At 38.9% G+C, this 21,893-nt stretch overlaps 1 protein-coding gene across 14 annotated transcripts in view; it reads left to right on the forward strand.

Annotated features, from left to right (window-relative positions):
* Adgrl2 (adhesion G protein-coupled receptor L2) overlaps window positions 1-21,893 on the forward strand; it is a 256,854-nt gene that overhangs the window by 108,829 nt on the left and 126,132 nt on the right. For all 14 annotated transcript variants that reach the window (XM_050149429.1, XM_050149430.1, XM_050149425.1 and 11 more), the window contains one exon: window positions 7,057-7,229. In XM_050149429.1, the coding sequence (XP_050005386.1) occupies window positions 7,157-7,229 (73 nt within the window). In that variant the 5' untranslated portion in view covers window positions 7,057-7,156. The remainder of the gene's footprint in view (window positions 1-7,056; window positions 7,230-21,893) is intronic.

Below are 21,893 nucleotides of genomic sequence, written 5' to 3' on the forward strand. Positions count from 1 at the left end.
TTTTTTTTGCATGCTTTTTCCAGGATGACTCATTACCTTTAAGAAATCTCTCGTGGTGCTTGGATGTTGTAACCTACAGCAGCCCTGGGTCCTGACTTAGTGGTTGTATGCTCAGACCAAGAGGGAATTTGAATATTGATTTCTTCTATGATAATTAAGGTGTGCATATTGCTAACATTTGTGTTTGTTTTTCCGACATAGAAGCTCCTTCTCAGGTAGTTTGATTCATGAGGCTTATCAGTCTAGAATAATTTGTTAATTTATAACATGTAATTGTTAGTGCTTTAAATAGCAGTATAAATGGATAAAATTAAGGTAGCTCAACTGGAAATACTAAAAATTAAGTTAATACATAGTTATCATTACCTGAGGGATGTTAGTTTTGCTCATGTAAACATTTTAAAATCAACTCATTATTCTTCTGGTTTTTCAACACTTTCATAATCACAAAATGACTTTGTTTACATTTTTCATTTTAAAGTAAATTGTATTAGGACCTATAGAGTAGGTTTATATGATCAACTTCATTAGCCGCAGTCGTGACTTTAGACAATGGGTGTGTTTCCCAGTCTGCTGTTTCCTCACTGTTCTGGAGCAGCCTATATATTTCTTCTTTTAAACTATTTAGTTTGTCTATTTAACTTAATTTATTAATTAATTTATTTTGCTAGGCATTTATAGCTGTGTATTCAGATGACTTGTTTTTGACCTAGAGTGTGATCTCTCTTTGGACGAGATTTTTTTTCTTTTACTCTTATTGCAAAGCAACTGGAAGCTGGTAGTAAGAACCTGCTTATGAGTGCATTTGTATAGTAGTCAGAGGCCCTCAACTTCCCCCTTAGCCTCAGTGGACATGTTTGCTTCTCCATTGAATCAGCTGAGTAAGTTCAGAGAACTTAATGAAGGAGCCATGTAGCTCCAAGGCTGCATTTTTGCACGGATTACTGATTGGGCCTCTTTCGAATCCTACTTCTGGTCTTGATGTCCGTACTTGGGTTTTCAGCTAAAGAAACCAAACCAAAATAAAACAAACAAGCAAAACAAACTGCCTGTGGGCCACATGTGATGTGGGTGTCTTTATTTCCAGCACCCTTGATGTGGAGACTGGAGATCCCGGAGCAGGCTGGCTATCTGGACTAACCAGAATAGGTGAGCTAGCTAATCAACAAGCTCAAAGGTTCAGTGAAGGACTTGCTCCGGTAAATCATGTGCAGATAGATGATGAAGATACCAAGCATCAACCTTGAGCTTGTGCTCGTGTGTGTGGGTCTGTTGACACACATACATGGGAACATGCAGGCATGCATGCTGTCGATAAATAAATATGTCAATAAAATTAGTTTTTCTGGGTAAGTCATGGTGACATTCCCCTGTAGTCCCAGATTTTGGAAGGTGGAGGGAGGAAGATAAAAAGAATTCAAGGAAACCTTCTGCTACATAGTGAGTCTGACCTATATGAGTCCTGTTTCAAAAATCTGAAATAAGTCAGCCAGTCAGTCAGTCATTCAGTCAGACTAGACTTTCCTTTACCCAAATGGTGTAAGCAAACAAACAGCCAAACAAGAACTCTGTACCTTCTGTGTTGTCAGTACTCCAAATGTTTTCTAATAACAAGTACAAAAGGAATTGGTAGCATTTTCTTTTCAAATATATATTCAAGGAATCTGCCAACTTTCCAATATACACAGTGCAGTCATTTGCCTGCTCTGCGGCTGCACCTCCCTATACCCCCCTTTTGTTCGGAATTTAAGTTGGACATTTCCTGTGCTGCCACACGGTGTCCCCCATACTGGTTTAAAAATGGCAGCTCCTTGTTTTTGTCATTTCAACTGGATGGGTTTTAATGAGGAGGATGGCAGCCTGCCCTGACTGTGCCCTCGTGTCCACAGCTCCAGCCTCTTTTGCAGGCTCAGCAAGACTCCTAGATGATAGCATAAAGCAGATGCAAGTGAGAGAATTCCCCAACTCTTTCTGCTCCTCTGAGCCCCAGAGGAGGATTTATTCCTTCACAACGGAGAGGTTTCAGTCAAGGGTAAGACCCATCGTGACTTTTAAGGGGACCTTAGCATGAAGTGTCCAAGAAACACTGCCAGTATCTTGATACCAGTGTCTGCAAGATTAGACAGACGGAGTGGGAGGGTGGGGACCACTGGGTGGCCATGTGCCTCTAAGTTCTCAGCCTTGCCTCCTCCACCCCCAATGCAGTGCTGGGGAAGGGAAGAAAAGAAACGCAAAGCCCGCAAAGAGAAGTGTCTAGTGCTGAGAAGGCTGCTCTGATTAGTGATTCATTTGGAAGGTTCGCTCAGGGCGTCTATTGGTGGAAAACTCCCAGAACTGTTGGTGATGTCTCTGGTCTGAGCCGAGAGGGCTGAGTCCAATCTGCCTGGAAAGGATGGAACTGAAAACACTTCTGAAAACTGAAAACCCTTACTGGGTTTTAGCTAAGTTAATACAAATTCTGTAATTTAGTGGGGTTGAGGAAGGGAGGGAGGCTGGTTTCTTCCTCTTATGCACTTATGTTAGTAAAACGTGGAATGGCTGCCCTTTTCTTCCTTTTTTAAAGCTGGGAAATCCTGTCTGATGATGATTACAATTTTATAGTGGAAATGAGATCAGAAAGACTGATTGTGTGAAGCCATCCTTGGTTTTCCTTTAGAGTCGACCTATATTAATGAGTAACACTCTAGGCTTATCCAGAGCTTGGCTGCTGCATTTTCCGCAGCGTGAGTGGGTGTATATGCAATATCTAGGGGCTTGTGACTTTGGCTGGTCTCAGGCTTAGGTGGTTCTTTCCTTCCTTGCTGTCTGAAGGCTTTGTATATAATATCCAGTATCCACGAGTGGAAATCTGCTATTTTCTCCGTAGTAACCTTGCTTCTGGTAGGAAATTCGCATTCATTCATCAGTTTTAGCAAATTTTAGTTCAGTTTTTCTCTCCCTTTAATTATTGTGGATGCTAAATTCTCTCTGCTCCATGATGCTTCTCAGCGGCTCCACCTCCTATCTTCTGTCTTCTGTACTTGCTGAATAAATGTCACAGGTAAATGTGATTTCCTGCCCATGCAACGTAACGACATGACCGAGAACTAACTGGTCATCGATGTTTGCTTTTTAAGTCATTTCGCTCACAGTTTTAAGACGCAGGGCTGTTTCTTCAGCTAGTAAACATGAAAGCAGGTTACCGTCTGAGAGACCACAGAGTCTGAAATGACCAGGGCTATTGGGATGAGCACAGCGCTAAGGCATATTCCTGGAAGTCACTCCCCAGCTGGGGAAGGCTTCCTAGTAAGGGATTGCATTAATTGACTTTTTACATGGCTGAGTAATAGGATGTGCTGATCTAAAGACGGTATGACTGAGGTTTGTAGACAAAGGCTTGTGGTTCACAGAAGCAAGGCTAGGGTGAAATAGTTGGAATCTTCTCATTTCGAGAATGAGACGAAAGCATAGGAGGTTGTCTGTTGGATTTGCTGAAAGTTGTAATTAGAGCTAGTTTTACGGCACTGTGCCGTCTCCAGTTTTAGAGAGGGTCACTCTGCCCATTCTTCCCCCTTTCTCATGTGTTTGGAGAAAGATTTTCTGAAAATCTAAATGCAAATAAATAGTTAATCTGAGGTATTTTTCAAAGCAATCTCTTGTTTGTTGGAAGGATATTCGATAGTCTATTTCTGCTTTTTCCTAAGTTTTATTTTGCTTTCTGAGAAATACCTGCCCCTCCATTTTCTCAGTTGTAGCATTTTTTTCCCTTGTAACTCAGGTGAGCCTTGAACCTTGATGCTCCTGCCTCAGGCTCCAGATTGTTGAGATTATCAGCGTATGCCAGGGTGCCAATCTTTGTGGGGTGTTCTGAGCTGGTGCTTGCAGGTGGTGGGAAGGGTTGGTCTGGTAGCCTCGTGCATGTGTGTGTGAGCTTCCTTAGACTCCAGCTCATTTTAGGAGCAAAGTCTCCTTAGATTCCTCTCACCGTATTTATTTATTCCTTCTATTCTTAGCTGATTGTGGTTTGTAAGTATTTCAGTTTTCATTAACATTTGTTCAATGAAGGGTTGTTTTTAATTTGGATCACAGCAGTAAAATCTTCTGACTTAGTTTTAGAAATTGCACTCAGAGTACGAACTTCTGGAAGTAATTTTATTTGATGTGAAAGTGATTCATTGTAGGTTGTAGAATGAGAAAAATAAATTCAATATTCTTTTTTGCTTCCTGCAAAGGCAGATGAACTTCATCTTTATTTGCATAAAAGAAGCCATGACTTGATACATTCCAGAATTTTCTATTTGCCAGAGGCAGACATTTGCACTGAGTCTCCTAGTCAAGTGGACTGTGCCTTGGAAAGCCTGTTTCACATTCTCGAGCCTTAAGAGTACATGGGATTTCAGTGTGTAAAATCGGTTTCTGAAGTAGTAGTGCTGGCCAAAGACCACAACAGAGGTCTTGGTTGTGCGGTTTCTCTTGCCCTTCCCTCTCTCACACACAGGCTGTCCTATCTTGGCAGCTGTCTCCTACAAGGCAGACATCAGTCCTTGATTTCTTCCTTCCTTTTCTTCCCACAAACAAGGACTCTTTCAAATAGCGGGTGACCAAAGACAGACGGATCTTGGATCGCTCTAAGGAACTGCAACCGGGTGAGAGTGGTACGGTGGGCAAGTTGCCTGTGTGCAGAGCTGAGTGAGAGGAAAGGACCTACTGCAAGAAAAGCTTGGATAGGCAAAATTCCATGCTGGAGCATGGAGCCGTCCAAAAAACTGGCGCAGTTTTTAATTGTAGCCATGAATGCGTATCATTCACGTACTGAAATTATTCTCAACTGCCTGATCAGGTGACTGAAGAGATTGAGGCATTGAGAAAGCACTTGGGTGTGTCAGGGCACTGGGTTTTTCATCTGTCTAATGTAGAATATCTTTCAGTGTGGAGACAGGAACATTGTCATGGGAGTGTGAACTACAGGTTTATTTCAGGTTGTCTTTTGCCTAACCCTGGGAAGGATTATCAGAGAGCTGGCTAGTTCTGCATATGGAGGTGTGTCCTGTCTCCATCAGATTAAATTTGGATGCCTTCCTACTTCCTGTGTTGTTTGCATTCAGAGGAGGAGGAAACATGCTATCCCTTGTTTTTTGCTTTTATTTGTTTTGATTGAGAAGCTTCTGTGGGGTGTTCTTAGAGCTGCATAATCCCCACTGCTCCCTTCTTTGTGACCGTGTCTAAAATCTCTCCAGTTTCTTCACAGAGCTAAAATACGGGCTGAAGTGTATATATGTATACAGACATATTTTTATCTCTTAACCGGTAGGCATGATAAAACCAATTTCTCATAATAGAAATGTTTTGATAGCGTTTCATCTGAGACTTTTGTGGATTTCTATATGCAAATTCTAGAAGATTCAGAGTAATTTGTTTCTTATGTCCTTTTTGCTGTATTTGTTGCTGACAGCTGTGATAATCCCTTTGTAGTTGGATGAATGTTATGTTTCAAACCATTTAGAATCTGACCGCTTTTCCATAGAAGTTATATCATGGTGACATCTAACGGAATAGAGGGACTGCTTAGTAGAATGTGGTACCTGGAGCTTTTAACACAGATGAGTAATTCAGATGATGCGGCAGAATACTAGATTAGCAGGGGCATTTTGGTTTGCTGTTCCTTTTCATGTTTTAGTGAACGGATGCAAATCACTAAGAGTTTGTCTTGAGTCGTGTACACAGCCTGAGAAAGGCAAAGGGTAGAAATGCCTTCATGTCCCCACTTTACAGAACTCTGCAGTTAAGGTCTGGGTTGGTAGCTCAGTGGTAAAGTGCTCCCTTAGCACAGCCTGGATTCGATCCCCAGTCCTGCCCCTTGCCCAACAGAAAACAAACACTACAGCAATTCCACAGGTGCAGCTTCTGAAGGGACCTTTAAAGGAGTAGTGGTTTCTTTATCGTGGGTGGCTGTACCAGGAAGTTCAGGTATATTTGGAAACTGTTTTTGTGTCATGTTATAAGACTCTATGACTTCTTATAACACCCTACAAAGAAGTAAATCATTTGTCTGGAAGACTTCAAATAAACTGTTTTCATGTGGTCCTAGGAGCTGAGGATACTTTGAAGCCACACTCGTCATTCTTTTGTAGTCTCTGCAGTTTGGGAAGATGGGCCCATACAAGATCATCAAAATTAGTACAGTCCCCGTATCAGCCATGTGATCCAGTCTTGTGACACACACCTTTAATGCCAGTGCTCAGGCTGTTGGGGCAGGAAGATCATGACTTTCAGAATAACCTAGACTTAGATGCTTCTTCAAAAAGAAAAGAAAAGAAACCCCCAAATCCCTTGAAGATAGAGTGCTCAGGATCTTTGGGTGTTTCTTTGGGTCTGGTAGACTCAGTGATACTACTTTGATTTTAAGTTACACCTTACTCCAAGACAGGCTGGGGAGGAATCCTAGAGCCTTATGAGGACGTAGTGTTGAGACAACAACTAGCTGCTCATTCTATGAGTAATTGGCAGGGAAATAATGGTGGAGGATAGTATTTTGAATGCCTGGGCTGTAAATGAACATACACCCATGTGTTAGCAACCGTTTACCTTTGTTTAGAAAAATTAACTCATCAGATCTGTAATCTATCTTGCAAGACAACTGGGGAAAATATTAAATTATATTGTTGTTACTATGATCAACAGATGCTCATGTGTTTATACATTTATTTAGAGGTATTATGTATTCTAAAGCTAGTTCTGTGATCAAAAGGTTAATGTCATGGAGAGATGGATGTATTATCTCAAGTGATTTCCTAAGCTTTCATGCTTTCCTAGGAGAATATCATTATTAGAAAAAATACATACTTACTTTTGAATATGATTATCTATACATTTGGGGGAGCTTCTTCTCCCCCACCCCCCAGAATATCTCAGATGCTATTTATCTAGGAGCAGCTGACTTCCTGGATATGCAATCAGAATATATTTTATGCTTGCGAAATGGGGGGAAGGGTTGAGGGTAGTTACTTCTGCATTTGCTGTGACGACATACCAGGGCCTTAAAGTAAGTGATGGATTTGTTCTTTTTGTTTTTTTCAGATATGAGGATCAATGATGCAGACTGCTGGGTTCGATGAAGCTGGGCATTTATAACTAGATTCATTAAGGAATACAAAGAAAATATTTAAAGGGATCAATAATGGTGTCTTCTGGTTGCAGAATGCGAAGTTTGTGGTTTATCATTATAATCAGTTTCTCACCAAATACAGAAGGTAAGACACATTTCACAGTTTCTTCCTAAAACTCAGGAGAACGGGAAGCGTAGAATCTTCTCTGTGTTAAAGAGGCTGCATTGTTATTTTAATTTTAAAAGTATGTGTTGAATTCATTTTTAGTGGCTAAATTATTTTTGTTATATTGTTCTCTGGTATAGAAAATGCTGAATGTTTTATTTTATATTTTATATCTTTACAAATTTACAAAATACAATAATTCTCAGCAGTCCTTTGGCACATTTTTACATGTATTAGTTGCCTTTATTCCAGAAATATTCCAGAAAACTTGAATTCTTTAGTCATGACTTTTTTTTTTTTTGGTTTTGATTTTTCAAGACAGGGTTTTTCTGTGTAACAGCTCTGACTATCCTGGATCTTACTTTGTAGACCAGGCTGGCCTCAAACTCACAGAGATCCACCTGCCTCTGCCTCTCAAGTGCTGGGATTAACAGCCTGCACCACCATTGCCTGACTGACTTGTCATGCACTTTAGTTTTTATTTTTCTTGAAACTTGTCTTAGAGGTTTCAGTTCTTAATTTGCTCCTAAGTCATATTTTCGCAACACATGGAATAAAACTAATCTTATTTATGAATGTGCATCCATGTTCCTTGCAGTGTGAAAAATTATGTAAGGTATCTACCAACTTTCCCTAAGAAAGACGTAGAATTTCTACCACTGAGTTATAACCTTAGTGCTTACAATTTGTTTAAATTTATAAATAATTGTGAGAAAAGTTTTCGACACAGACATAATTTCTAAAGAAGTGAGTGCACACTTAACGGATTTTTGATTCTAAATAATGAGAAGTATCACTTATTAATTTCTAAATGGATTTTCTGATACCTATTACTTATGGTTTTCAGGGTTAGTCACATTTAAAAACAATGCACACACAGGTGCATTTTAGATCAGGTCTGAAGTGAACACAGAGGTAAGATGTGACAATCTTATCCCGAGTAGACCATGACACTATATTTAATAAGGAAGTATATTAACTTAAAAAAAATCTTTTAGAAATGCTTGTACATACACTGCATTCTTTTAGTCTCAATGTAGTAAAGCACTGGATTTAGAAAATTGGTTTTATTGGTACTTTTCAGTGGTCCAGTTTTAACACAGCAATAAAATGAAAGGGAAAAGACACATTGTCTACTGTGGAAAAGCCACTGTCCATTGTCTTTGTGAAGAACATCAACAAACTAAACATTTTTAATTTGTTTAAATTGCTTGTTTTAAAGTTGTGGGTTTTTTTTTTTTTGTGCCTGCTCTTTGTTTCCTACGTTTGATATATGAACATAACTTAATGATGTCATTTAAATGGTTAATATATTCAGGAACATTTGGAAGTATTTCTGTATTCAAGAGCATGTATATTCACTTGAAGGTTATACACTGGCTAATATTTAATTCAAAGACGACGTAGTTATTTGCTTTAGAGTTGAAGATAGGAAATCTAAAAGTGTAATGTGTCTGAATAACTAGTACTGTAATGACAAACAGGCAGAAACTGCGTTTAATAATATGAATCTCAGGCTTGGATTGCTGCGAAAATCATATGTATGGTCTATAATTTTGCATCTTTTTTTTTTCTTTTTGGGAAAAACACTGTCTGAATTCCTGCTGTTATATTTGAGTGTTTTTATACATTGAAAAAGATTCCAGGTGTGGACCAATGGCTCATTAGTCCAATAATGAAAAATTTTCCAATCAAGATAGAGACCACTTTGCCAGCACAGTAGCTTCGCTCCATGGGGGGCAGCGTGCAGAGACTTTTTCATGAGTTGCCGTAGTTTTATGTCAAGTGTCACCTCTCAGGTCAGGATTCATATCCGCTCTTAAGAGAAATTTCATTTTTGCCTCATCAGGCCAGGGATGTGTTGCTTTTGAAAGAATTCCCTCCTACTGGCAAAAGGAGCCAAGGAGGAACTCACACTGCTGGCTTTAAGAGGAGCCGCAGTGAGCATGCATCACTAGAACATCTTGGTGGCGGCACATGAGGGTGTCTTGGAAGAGTTGTGTGCGACACCGTCTGCCTTTATTACCAGAAGCCAGATAATGACCTGTGGACACCTGTTGAGAAACCAATCAAAGTTAGGTGTAAAGGGCATGGGACAGGAGATCGAAATTCAAATCTCAGCTGTTAAGCTGCTGCTTACGTGATGTTCTCCCTCCCTCTCCCCCACCATCTGTGTATCTTTTTTTTTTCTTAGCCAAGTTTACTTTTTTCAGTTAAAAGTGTGTGTGTGTGTGTGTGTGTGTGTGTGTGTGTGTATGTCTGTCTCTCTGTTGGTCAGGCATGTCTGTGTGTGTCTGTGCATGTGTGCACATACTTGTGTGCGGGAACATGTGGTCTTTCCGGTGTGAGGTGCCAAAGGATGACGAAGGTGGTCCTACTTTCACACGCGGAGGACTCAGTCCCTAGATACCAGGGGGCTCTCTGAATTTGGAGTTGGCTGCTGTCATTAAGCCCCAGTAATCCTTTGGTCTCTGCCCCCACAATGCCACACCTCGCTATTTATGAGGATTCTGGGATTTGATCTCATGTCCTCAAATTACACAGCAAGCGCTCTCTACTGAGGATCTGGAGCCATCTCTCCACTGCTGTCTCCGTGGGATGAGTGATGAGAGAGGAATGGGCACACGTTTGTACCTTTTCCAGAGGAGTCTTCCTAGTGGGGTTCTCTCTGTGCGCTCTCTGTCAGGCATCGGACCTGAGTGGGTGCTTGAGATTGGGAGATGCACTCATTGGTGCTCTCATTCAGGAGTTTGTGGTCTTTGCTGGGAATGGAGCCTCAAGAACACATCGGAGTCCAACATTGCTGCTCCTCGAGCATTGCCACAGACTAAAACCAACCTGCCAAGCCCACGCAGGTTTGGCTTCAGTCCTGTATTTAACCTAGTTTTATCAGTTCTTCTCCCTTTCAGTAGAATCCAGAAATAAGAGTTTTCATACCACTAAAGATAAAAAACAAACAAACAAATAAATAAAGCAAAACTGCCAACCAATCTATCTGGTGCACCACAGAAATTCCTGGGCCATCTCTCCAATTTCCAGTGCTTTTGTTTTTTTCTCATGTATGCGCTTTTCCTTGAGATAAGTGTGGAAGCTTAGCGTGGTTTTGAATTTGATCTGTATCAGTACCGATGAGAGGTGTATCTCCAAGTTTGTGAGGTATCTATTCAGTGGTTTGTCAGATCTCCTCACTGTGACATATTTCTGGTGGAAATTCTTCCAATTTTGTTATTAGTTGTTTGTTTGTTTTTTTTTTTTTTTTTTTAGTGCTGGGCTAGAACCCAGGGCTTTTGCTTGTCGTGGAAGAACTTTGTGACTGAGCTGTGCCCTGACCTCTTCCGTTGGGTACCAAACAGCACATCCAGTACTCATTTGAAATGTTTTAAGTTGTGGAAACTAGTTATATGAAAATTAAGCTGCTTGTATTCTGTTTGTCCATCAATTTACCGTGTGATTTTTGTCAAAATAGTACAATGCTCTGTTCTTAAGTCTCCTGTCCTTTTGGAGATTATGTAGTGTCTCTGTGTAAACAGGGATAGTATGAAGATCCTACCTAGAAATGGTTTGTTTCCATATACTTGATTTATATTTCTATAGTACTAATCTTGCCTTTCACAAGTCAGTTCTGTTGAGAACCTGGTGTGCTTTGATTATCTTGGCCAAGTTTTATAAGCATAGTAACCCACTGTGGAATCATGTATCAGTAAGTAGGAAAGTAAATTGAATTTTTGTGTCCTAGAGAATTAAATTATGCCATATAATGGAGCCCTGGCAAGCATAAGTCAGACACATGAAGGCTCACTCAAGTGACAGGTTACAAATAATAGCAGTTCTTCAGCAAAGCCAGTAATATGAATTGTAGGCCCAATTTTTTTATGCAATGAATGTATCATTGGACCTCGTAGCTCTGAATTCTAGTTAATGAACTCAGACCACATTGTTACTTACCCCAGTTTCAAAATAAAATGTTGTAATAGGTGTGAATGGCTAATAAAGATTCACGTTTTTATGGAAATCAAGGAAGTCTGAGAATGTACTGGAGGACATAGTGTCAAGCCTGTTTGGAAATGGCAGGTTTTCATACAGCTTTTGCCCCAGTGCTCTTCTGTTGCTAGTTTTACTGTGTAGCTATGAAACAAAGGCTGAGATGTGATTGAATATGAACTAGAAAAGTTACTTGGCATCCAAATACTTCTTTCAAAATGGTCTGAGTTTGGGCGGAGAAATGATGGTCCCCCACCACTGAAGGGAAGGAGAGGAAGATACTTCAGACGATTAGAATCATTTCTCTTGCATTCCTTTGCATCCACATAAGCCTGCACACACACACACACACACACACATATAACAAATATGTCAGCCTCGCAGGATCAAGGAGCAGCTCTGCTTGCTGTTGTATGGTTTCCTTTAGTCAGCTAGTGTGTATCCATCACAGGAGAGTGTGATTCTTCGAAGACGCAATTGTCATAGTGGGGGAGGGAACAGGAGCTTTTGGATAATAGTGTGATAGGTCCTTACACAGTCGAAGCAATCACTGTCATTAACACATGTTTCCATCCTGGATCATAGATTTTGAAAATCACTTTTGAAAAAAAAAATGGGATTTTATTCAGTATGATTCAGAAATTGGTGAAACCATTTGCTTTCTTGGCATTTGTGTTTCCATTTTCAGATTATTTTTATTTTAATCCTGGTGATCAAGCTTGTTGAGCATAACTACAGACTCTGGGAAAGGTTTCGTTTGTTTGTTTTGTTTATTTAACCTGTTTCGGCAGTGAGTTAAGAAACCCTGAATTGCATTAGTAACAGTAGCAGATGAGGTGAGCATGGTCTAGTGTCACTCCTGGGCATAGGGCTGGTGTCTTCACAGTGAGTGATACCTTGTTCTTTTTCTTCCTGGGAATGCCTATGGCCCTTTTGTGCTAGCTGACTTACAGACGCCATCTTAGATTTCAGAGCACAGCAAGATTGCCTACTTTTGTTCATTTCAGTGTGTTTGATTAGTTGATGTCTAGGACGTGAATTTCCAGCAAGGTACATGGGGATTTGGCTGTATGACTCCTATTAAACTTAATGGAAGTCATAACTCCCATTAAATTAATAGGAATTGTGCCTGTGCTCGCTGCATAGCTAATGTAACCTCATTGTTTAAACTCGGAGATTGGGTAAATTAGCATCTACTCAAAACAAAGCGTTTACTTTGCTTTTTTGTATTTAGATCTTTAGTGCAAACTAATGCTATTTTACTCTTTAAGAAAGCAACACTTAACTCCATCTCCTCTTAGGAGACCTTAAATATTCTTTATTGTGCCTTGTGAGTGTCATATAATTTGACTGTGGTCGTGTTCTCCATAGGTAACGATCTATAATAAAGTTTAAAAATGTAAATATAATGCCCCTTGTAAATTGTATAAGATAGCATCATATTTGAGTATGATATATAATACAGAATTACTTGGCTTCTAGCTGAAGACGAATTTGTTCTAAATGCAAACGTTGCATAAATTAAAATAATAAAGCACACACACACGCTTTGAAAACATTGCTTTGTTGTATACATAGGTCGCGTTTTAAAAGATTTATTTTATTTTTATTTTTTGTTTTTGAGACAGGGTCTTTCTACGTAGCCCTGGTTGTCCTGGAACTGGCTATGTAGCACAAGCTGATTTCCAAGTATCTTTGCCTCCAGAGTGCAGGGGTTGAAGGTGTGCACTCCACAATGCGTGGCAGATTTATTTTATTTTTGATTTGATGTCTGTCTGTCTGTCTACGTGTGAGCTCTGTGCATGTCACTGCAGGTGCCACTAGAAGCCAGAATTGTTGGAGTTACAGGCTGTTGTGAGCCACCCCCAGTACATGCTGTGGGAGCAGAAGCAATCTCTCCAGTCTCGTATAGGTCATTTTATTTACTAGTTTTTACTGCTAATGTATGCTGTTTTATAATTGAAGACTAAATTCAAGAACTGGATTTTATTTTTTTTTAACTTTTAATTCTCACTCTCTGTTTAATTCTGACTTTGTATTCTATTGTCTTTTAGTTCCCTAGCATGGCAAAGGGATTGTTCAGCTCTCCTGACTCCCTAATCAGTCTTTTCACGACTGCTGAAAGAGTATCATAAATGCTCTCACAGCAATAGACCCCAAAACCTCACTATCAGTGTGCCCTTGACTATCAGGTACTTTTCAAGCTTTAAGTTTGGATGGAAAAGACTGTATCAAATATTTATGAGTAGATGTTATGATTTTTCTCAAAGTAAAGTGCATTTTAGAAATATTGATTTTACATGCAAATTAGGCTTTCATCCCTTTTGTTGTTACATTGGCAACAATCAATAATATATTAAAGGTAGTTTAATTAAAAACGCAGGGAGCTTTGAAAGCTCCGTAATTTTTCAGGCCTATATTTCTGTTAATTACTTGCCCCTCGTTTGTCACATTTTATTTTATTTTATTTTTGAAATCATGTTGTTTTTTTTTTTTTTTAAATTCTGAAATCTACCATATAAGTTGCGTTGCAATATCAGAGAAATAATAATACGGATGATTGGAGATAACGATTAATGAGGCCCTGGTATGCCTTGAAAGCCTGATTTATCTTCCATATTACTAAGGGAGTGTCTTACTGAAACATATGCTCAATACCCTGTGGCACTCTTCATTTCTTTTCTTCTCCTCTGCGTGACAGAGAATGACATATGACAGCCATGCAGGCTACATGTATTAGACATCAATGTGGATTAGTGAATATCTCCTGACATCTTTCAACCCTGTCTCGGAACTGCTTTTGTCAACTTGACAGAAGTGATTCCAAGAGAATACCTAGTCCCGGCCTTGGGATCTCGTGGCTAAAATGCAAAGCTGAGAAGGGAATTCCGTATCTGCGCCCCAGGAAGCACAAACAACATTTATAATCTCTTCTTTTCCGCCGGGAACTCTCCCGAGTTTGACTTTCATGTCTGCCATAGTTCTTTCTTTGAGAGCTAATTTTTCTTAAAAGTCCTTCACCCTTTTTTACTAGGAGTGGGAATGCAACACACCTTCCCCAGAAAAGATAGAGAATTTAAGGAAATTGAGATAACAATGTAACGAGAAAAGATAGAGAATTAAAAGTAAGTTAACAATGTAACAATGCTCATACTTTTAACCTTTCATATTATTTCCCTAAGATGCATCTTTTTTTCAAGAAATTTTCTACAATGTACATAGCGATGTTACAGATCAATACAAAATCATGTATGAAACAGATAAATTCTTTATTTGCATCTCTTATTATGATAATGGCTTTAAATATTGGTTATAAAATGTATTATGTATAAATGTAAAAACCTTTATTCTTCACCTTCACTTGCCAGACATTTGTTCTTAATTTTATTTTTAATTAACTAGATAAGTACTTTCATAGGATCTATTTCTTTGGGGATGAGTAATTTTGCAAGCCTGGAATCACAGAATTCTGCCTACTCTGAGATTTAGGCACACAATCGCCAGCTCTAAGAGGCTTCGTGTTGGTAACCCAGCACAGGAGAGTGCTAATGTCACCTGCATTGTTAGCAGTGACTGACTTAGAGTACAAGGAAGGCTTTCATTGTGTGCTTCTAATTTGGGGATGACTTATAAGGATAAAAACATTGTGTGTGTGTGTGTGTGTGTGTGTGTGTGTATGTACTTAATTGTTCACCAGTTAAGTTTTGATGTGAACTTTTGATTTTTGTTAGCCACGTGATCATTTTTCTGAAGACTACAATTCGTTGACTGCCATGGTCTTAAGCCGTTTCTATTTTGAAAAATATTTTCTAGTTTGCCTGGTAGCTTGATATTTGTAGTGCTTGAAGTTCTGATGAGAATTTAAAAGGTGATTTTCTAATAGAACACTAATTAAAGGTTTAATAACTATCCTGATTTTGTTACATTTTGTTTATTTTACCCCTCACCCTTTTTTTAGTTTATAGCTATTTTCTTTTTGGATTTCTTCCACTTTTATGCTAAAACTCCTCATATCCATGTCTTAAATATTTCCTCACTTGCATTTTCCCATGACTTTTAAATAGTTTTAATTGAAATTTGTCAGTGCCAGGGGTTGAGCCCAGGGCTTTAGTCATCTTAGGCTAATGTCCTGCCTTTGGGCTGCATCTTCAGCCCCTAAATTCTGTAGTTAATTAAAAATGAAATGAATAAATATTAACCCAATTTTCTGTGTTGGTAAAGTTGGTGTAAAATCAAGATTGAGACCAGATTCTTATGGTTAATAGTTGAAAACAAGACAAAAGTAAAGCAGAGGAGACATCCATCACTGGCACAGATAACGTTCTTGGAGGAAAATACCACCATTTTTTATTGCAACCATATATCCCTGCTTTGAAGAGATTTCTTTTTGCATAAAATTTTAAAAATCAAGATTTGAAACCCTATCTCGAAAAACCAAAAAAAAAAAAAAAATCAAGATTTGGCTTTAAGAAATAAATGGGTAGATAGATTGTTAAGAGAGGTAGTAAGGAGAAAGGTTGTGACAGTCTTGAATTAAATGTTTAAAAATAATTTAAACAGAATTAAACACAAAGACAAAGTTCTATATCGTAGGAATCCTTCAGTGTTAAGAAGAAGGAAATTCCTGGAATAAAATAGACTTGGATGATGCAGCCTTGTGTAAGGGATCGCTCTGTCAAGGAGAGCCAAGTAAAATATCCTGTTTCATTGCATATTTATAAGGGCTTCCGGACTATTCCCTTGTAATCATCTATTTCTATTTAACTGTGTATTTATGGCCTAGCCATCAGTTCTCACTTCTGTCTTTGGCTTTTATTCTTTTCTTTGTAGCACAGGTGGATCATTCCCTCATCTAAAAACTCAGACAAATTGCTCTGAAGTCCATGCATTTCAGGGCTCATGTGCTGTTTTTTTCTTGTTGTCTGCAGTTTTCCCCTTAAAGTCTTGGGAAATAGTCTCAAGTTGTAAAGTCCCTGAAATCAGGAATAATTCTGGTCCCAAGTATTTTGGATAAGAGACAGTTAAATTACATGAAGATCTAAAGCAGGCGGTTCATGGTCTGTTCTTAGATCCAGGTAGTGTTGTATTAACTGAAGCGAGAGACTGCCACAGTGCATTGCTGGGGGCACGCAGAGAGCCCACCGGATTCTGAGATCCACTTTTTTTTTTTTTTATTGTTTAAATGCTGTGGGAGACGGGAACCTAGACAGGAATGGTTTGTTAAGGCAGCTTGAAGATTAGTAGTGTAGAATTCTTCATTTTACAGGTGAAGAAATAAGACCCAGAAAGAACTCTTTTCTCTCCAAGGTCTTCTTGCTGGGGGAGGAATCAAGAAATAGAAGTAGAATAGAGAAATAGAAATAGGCCTGGCTAAACCTTAAAAGTCAGATCCAGCACCGTGTGCATGGCAAGTTAGTGCATCCGGTCGTGAGTCGCTCGAGCATCTGAAGACCTGGATTCTGACTCAGTGTCTGGGGTAGGCGTGGATCATGTCTGACGGGTTCCCTGGTGGCACAGACGTTGATAGTCTCTGAGAGGAGATGTGTATCCTGGAGTTGTGGTTATTAAAATGTTCAGAAAATCAGAATTTGCATGATAGTGATTTCAGTCATTGCAAGTCATTTGTTTTTAACCGAGAGAACGTGGCTGAAATACAGAAGCAGCATCGCGTTCAGTTTTATGACCCTCATTAGAGAGAGAACGGAGATACCTCAGGATGCAGGGAGCCTTGTTATATTTTGTTATGTTTTAATCCCGTTTTGTATGCTTGGAGATGACCTTTTATCTGATGATTTGCTTTGGAAAAAAAAAAATCCCTGAACAACCATGCAACCTGCCCTCTCCTTAATATTTCCCTCTATTCCCTGTTGGTCTGCCCTACTTTTATTTTACCCTACACAGATACCTTATTTTAATATCCTCTTAATATATTGTTTTATTATTTAAAGTAACAGTTAACAAGTAGTCATTTAATGTAAAACATCGTTCTTTGTTCTAACTCACCTGGGAAAAGTTTATTTTGTGTTATTTTATATTAATTGTTTTCAAGGTCAGCCTACATCAATAGCTAGCAGCCACCATGTCCCTTCAGTTTTGTTTCTGTGGCATATTATGGCCTGCATTCCTCAGTGTTAACTGGTGAGGAGAAGTGGCTTAAGCATGTTCTGTGTGCTTACGTTTATGTAATGATGTTGCTTGATAATACATGTTACCAAAGATGTCCTATTGTTTTATTTCACAGAAGATACAATATTTCTTTGCAGCAGATGATATAATCCTTTTGCCTGTCTTTCAAGGACAAAAATAGGTTACTGATAGTATTTGATTGGGAATTAAATGTGTCTTCAGTAGTTTTCTGAGCCCTTGAAAGCCAGAATTCGAGTAAACAGCAAATTTGAAATAAAAAGTGTTGCATATAGGCACCCTAGGTATTTTTGTTCTTCTTATTTGTTAGAGTTAAGGAATTTTGAGATTTGGGATGACAGTTTGGAGGTCAGTAGTACAGAATCTTCCACTTAACAGATGCAGAAACTAAGACCCGGGAAGGGGTGTCCTTTCATCAGGGTTTTATTGCTGAGTACACCTTTTCCCCACAGAATGGTACGTTTGGCTTCAGTTGGTTGACTGATATAATTACTTCACAAGGCTGTCATTCCAGAACAAAATATGTTTCAAAATATCATACATTATTGTTTAACTTAATGGTTATTATCAAAAGAGAATCCGTTTCAGGGTTTCTTTGTTTAATACCGTGGCAGATTCAAAGCCATCTGAAGCGCTGGGCAAGGTAGCCACACATCTGTAAATCCAGTACTCGCAAAGCCTTAGGCAGGGGGATCATAAGTTCAGATCATTCTGAGCTAATTTGAGGCTCACCTGAGCTATATAAGAAGATTCTGTATCCACCCTTGCCTCAACAAACAAAATGTAGATCCAAAGCAATACTAAACTCGACCTTGTTTTGTAACAAAATAATCCAGCTAAGTTAACTCCTCAACTTTCAAAATATCCTGAGAAAGTTTTCAGTGAGAAGCAAGGAATTTCCTAAGCTTTCCGATGTTGATGAGATGATAGGGCGTGGGTATTCTGGAAACCTGCGGTGATCATAGTTAGTTTTCATTTCTCAGTGATTATCATCATCAAATATTTAGTCAGGACTCCCCAATCATCCTTTAGGTTTGGGTATTGGGTGTCATTCTTTCTCTTTATTCTGCTTGCCACAGGAAGCTGCTTAATCCTGGCCTCTGTTTTAGAGTTTCAGCAAATAGTCCGCCCTGAATAGCTCTCAGTGTCTCTTACTTCTGTCCCCTTAAAGGCGGTTGCTGTAGATCCTGCCATCCTGTCTGTTTACTAGAGAGCTCGCCTCTGAGAGCTGTCATTCCCTTCTTTCAACAGTGCTGTTAATTGATGGTGAAGACAGACTGGAAAAACCTTTAGTGATTAAAAAATCCTGGGGATAGGTGTGACCCCAGTTTGCAAGGTGGTAAAATCTTTGCCTCGTGGTCTCATCTCTGTTTGAACTAAAATGCTAAATGCACAATAGAAGAGCTAAAGACAGTCACATTCAGAAATGTTAAGCAATGGTAAAACTAGAACCATTTAAATGACAAAGTTTGACTGTTTGAATTAACTTTGTGTTTGGCTTAATTTGTGGCTCTAATTATTGCTGACATTTGTGAGTAGATTTTAGTTTAGTGTCCTGCAGGGATTTGTAGCTAAATCATATGTAAGAATCATGTGATTCCACGTACTTTTGTTCAACTGACAAGGCAAGTAAAAAGTGTAACACTGTAACCTGACAAGATGTGAACAGATATTTCTAATCATGTTTGCTCAAAAGAATTGAACTAGGTTTCAACTGAAATAATACCCTCATCTTTGGAAGGCTGATTTCACCAAGAACTACTAGGGTATACATGTGTCTTCGGGTCACATATTTTAATGATGTAGCAAGACTCAAGAGAAGACAAATTTACAATTGTCACAGTGGATACTATGTATGCTTTTGCTTTGAAGTCCTCTGCTACTGTTTCAAAGGCATTTGTGGTAGAAAAGTTCCCATGGGTAACTTGAATGGCCAGCTTCTTGCACTTGCATTTTGGAATGCATTTCAGCTGAGCACAGATCAGAGATCATTTGCAGAGCTGCCATGCTGCAGCAACTTAAGGACACACCAAATGGTTGATGTTGTGCCTCAGTTAGTAGACGGGCTCAGATTCTTACATATCCTCCCCACATCCTCTTCTCACTTCCCGAGTCCACACCTTAGAAACCTTCAGCTGGTCCAAAGCTATTTGGGACGTGGCTACCGGTAGATATAGTTTGTTGCTTGCTAATGTATGTGCTGTAGCACAAAATAGCAAGTATCTGCCAGCACCCCAAGGTGGTTTTGACGGTTCAGTAGGATAAGTTTGAAAATTCTCTATGCTACTAAACAAAGTTTTGAGCTAGCGTCTTTGTTCTAGTGTGACTCAGTATTCAAGTAGCTCCACTCTACCCATCGTCCCTCTCCTCTCCCCACACTTTGAGTTTCGGAATATTGGTTATGTGTTAGTATCATTGATTCATGTGATAGAGTGGCATCTCACTCAGCAACTGTGAGGTAGAGTTAGGATGATGCAAAGTGTGGAGCTAGCCCAGGCTACTTGACATCTTGTCTCAAACAAAACACAAAAACAAAACAAACAAATGACAAGATAATGTCCCCTTAAAAAGAGTGCTCATTACTCTTTGTGTTAAATTTTGGTAGGGGGTTACTTTGGAACACTGGTTTCTTTTGGAAGCTTAAAAAAAAAGAATACAAGCACAGATCTTCTGAATGTATGTAGTAATACAGTACAGTGTAGTAAACGACTGTCCAGGAGTGACTAATAAACTCTGGAACTGACCAGTAGAGGTGAGAGAATGCAGCTTTGCTCAACAAGGCTCTGTTTTTATATGTTCCAGTGAATTCCGTGAGGCTGGGGACAATATTCTACTCAGGTTTTTCTTTGTAATCACGCTAACTTTAATGTACTAATGTGTTTTAGTTGATTACAAAACACCTTCAAGTACATTTAGGGTTTCTTTAGTGAGTACCTACATGCAGTAAGTTGAGGGTGTGGGTTTTGAAAGCACAAAGATGAGGCCTGAGTATTAGTGTTTTTAAAACTTAACTGTAACAAACCTTGGTTACTTATAGCTTAGTGCTTAAATTCCTCTAGTTATTCAAATTATCTAGGTGACAATAATCTTCTCGAAACTGAGCCAGCTAGTTGACACTGACTTCTCCCTAAACATGGAACTTCCATCTTGGAATGCAGTGACTGAACTCAGCCGTACACTTTCTATGGATTGGGATAATGCTTTGGAAGTAATTTTACTAACATTAATTTAGACATGATGATCAGTGATTGCCTCCAGTTCTTTGAAATTTCTCACAGTCTTGTCCTGTGTTTTGCTTCTTTTACCAAGTAGCCATTTTTGTCATTTTAACAAGCAATGACAATTTGTTGTGATATTTTTATACAGACTTATGCAGAATATCTGAAAATATCTAATTTTAAAATTATTATCTTCTTATTGACCTTGCTTATAGCAGGGATTACTTATAGTTTACAATCATAAAATAGGTTTTGCTGGTGATAATTTTCACAACATGTATTTTAACATATTAAATTTCAGTACATGTATTGTTGACAGTCAGAATTTTTTTATTCTTCTTTAGTCAACGTTAGTAAATGTATATCTGGTTTACGTTGCTGTCTTTGACTATTTCTGTTTGATTAAAAAAAATCACAGACTCTGTTGAGCACATTGTGGTTGTATTTCTGTCTAGTGATTTTGAAGAGGGAAGTGTTTGACTTAGAATGGTGGGGGTCAAAGGTGCTGTTTTTCTATACCACTGCTAAGAATTCTAGCCTCCAATATAGTTTAACTCACAGGTTTGCTTAAAAGACAGGTTTTTAAGGATATGAATTTAGGTTTCAGAAGTGAGTTTTCCTGCTTTCATGTCTGTTGGTCTGTTATTCTTAACTTTGCAACTGTGTTTCCTCTCAGATTAAAAAAAATCATTGTATCACATCTTAATCCTCAATGCCACTTACTTATTCATTTCAGAAAGTCCTCCATTCTAAAAATGAAACGTTTTGGTACCATTGAAATCATCTAAAGAAGAGATCGCTTATTTCATGGGACAAATGTAAGAGAGTTCTAATGGCATTATCAGGACAATGGATCATCTTCTAGGTGGTTAGCTGGAAGGAGGAGGACACAGTAACTCCGGAGAATGGCATGCATGTGGAAATACACACTAGTAGTTTGTCAGTACAGTGGATTAGTTTCTCATTTAAGTGTAAGAAGAATGTGAAAGTTTCCTGGGATTTATAGTAGCCTGAACAAACTGTTAACTTAATTATGTGTTTCTAACATTCTTTTAAGATATGAATGTATAGAGTCAGCGATGGCCGGGGACCTGTGTACCGACTATTGACACCACCGGGCTCCAATGGATAGTTCCAATTAGTGGTTGGATAGATGCCCTGATTGTACTGAGTGTGTTAGAAAACCAACCCACCAGTTGTCGATCTAAGAAAGGGACTATGAAGGAGAAGAGGGATAGGTAAGGAATGGAGAGGAGAGAAGGTGTGGGCAGAGTTAGCAGAATGTATTGCATGCATATGT

This window comes from Alexandromys fortis, unplaced genomic scaffold, assembly GCF_014885135.2.
Source record: "Alexandromys fortis isolate MF-2015 unplaced genomic scaffold, M_Fortis_MF-2015_v1.1 scaffold_68, whole genome shotgun sequence".
NCBI classification, from domain to species: Eukaryota; Metazoa; Chordata; class Mammalia; order Rodentia; family Cricetidae; genus Alexandromys; species Alexandromys fortis.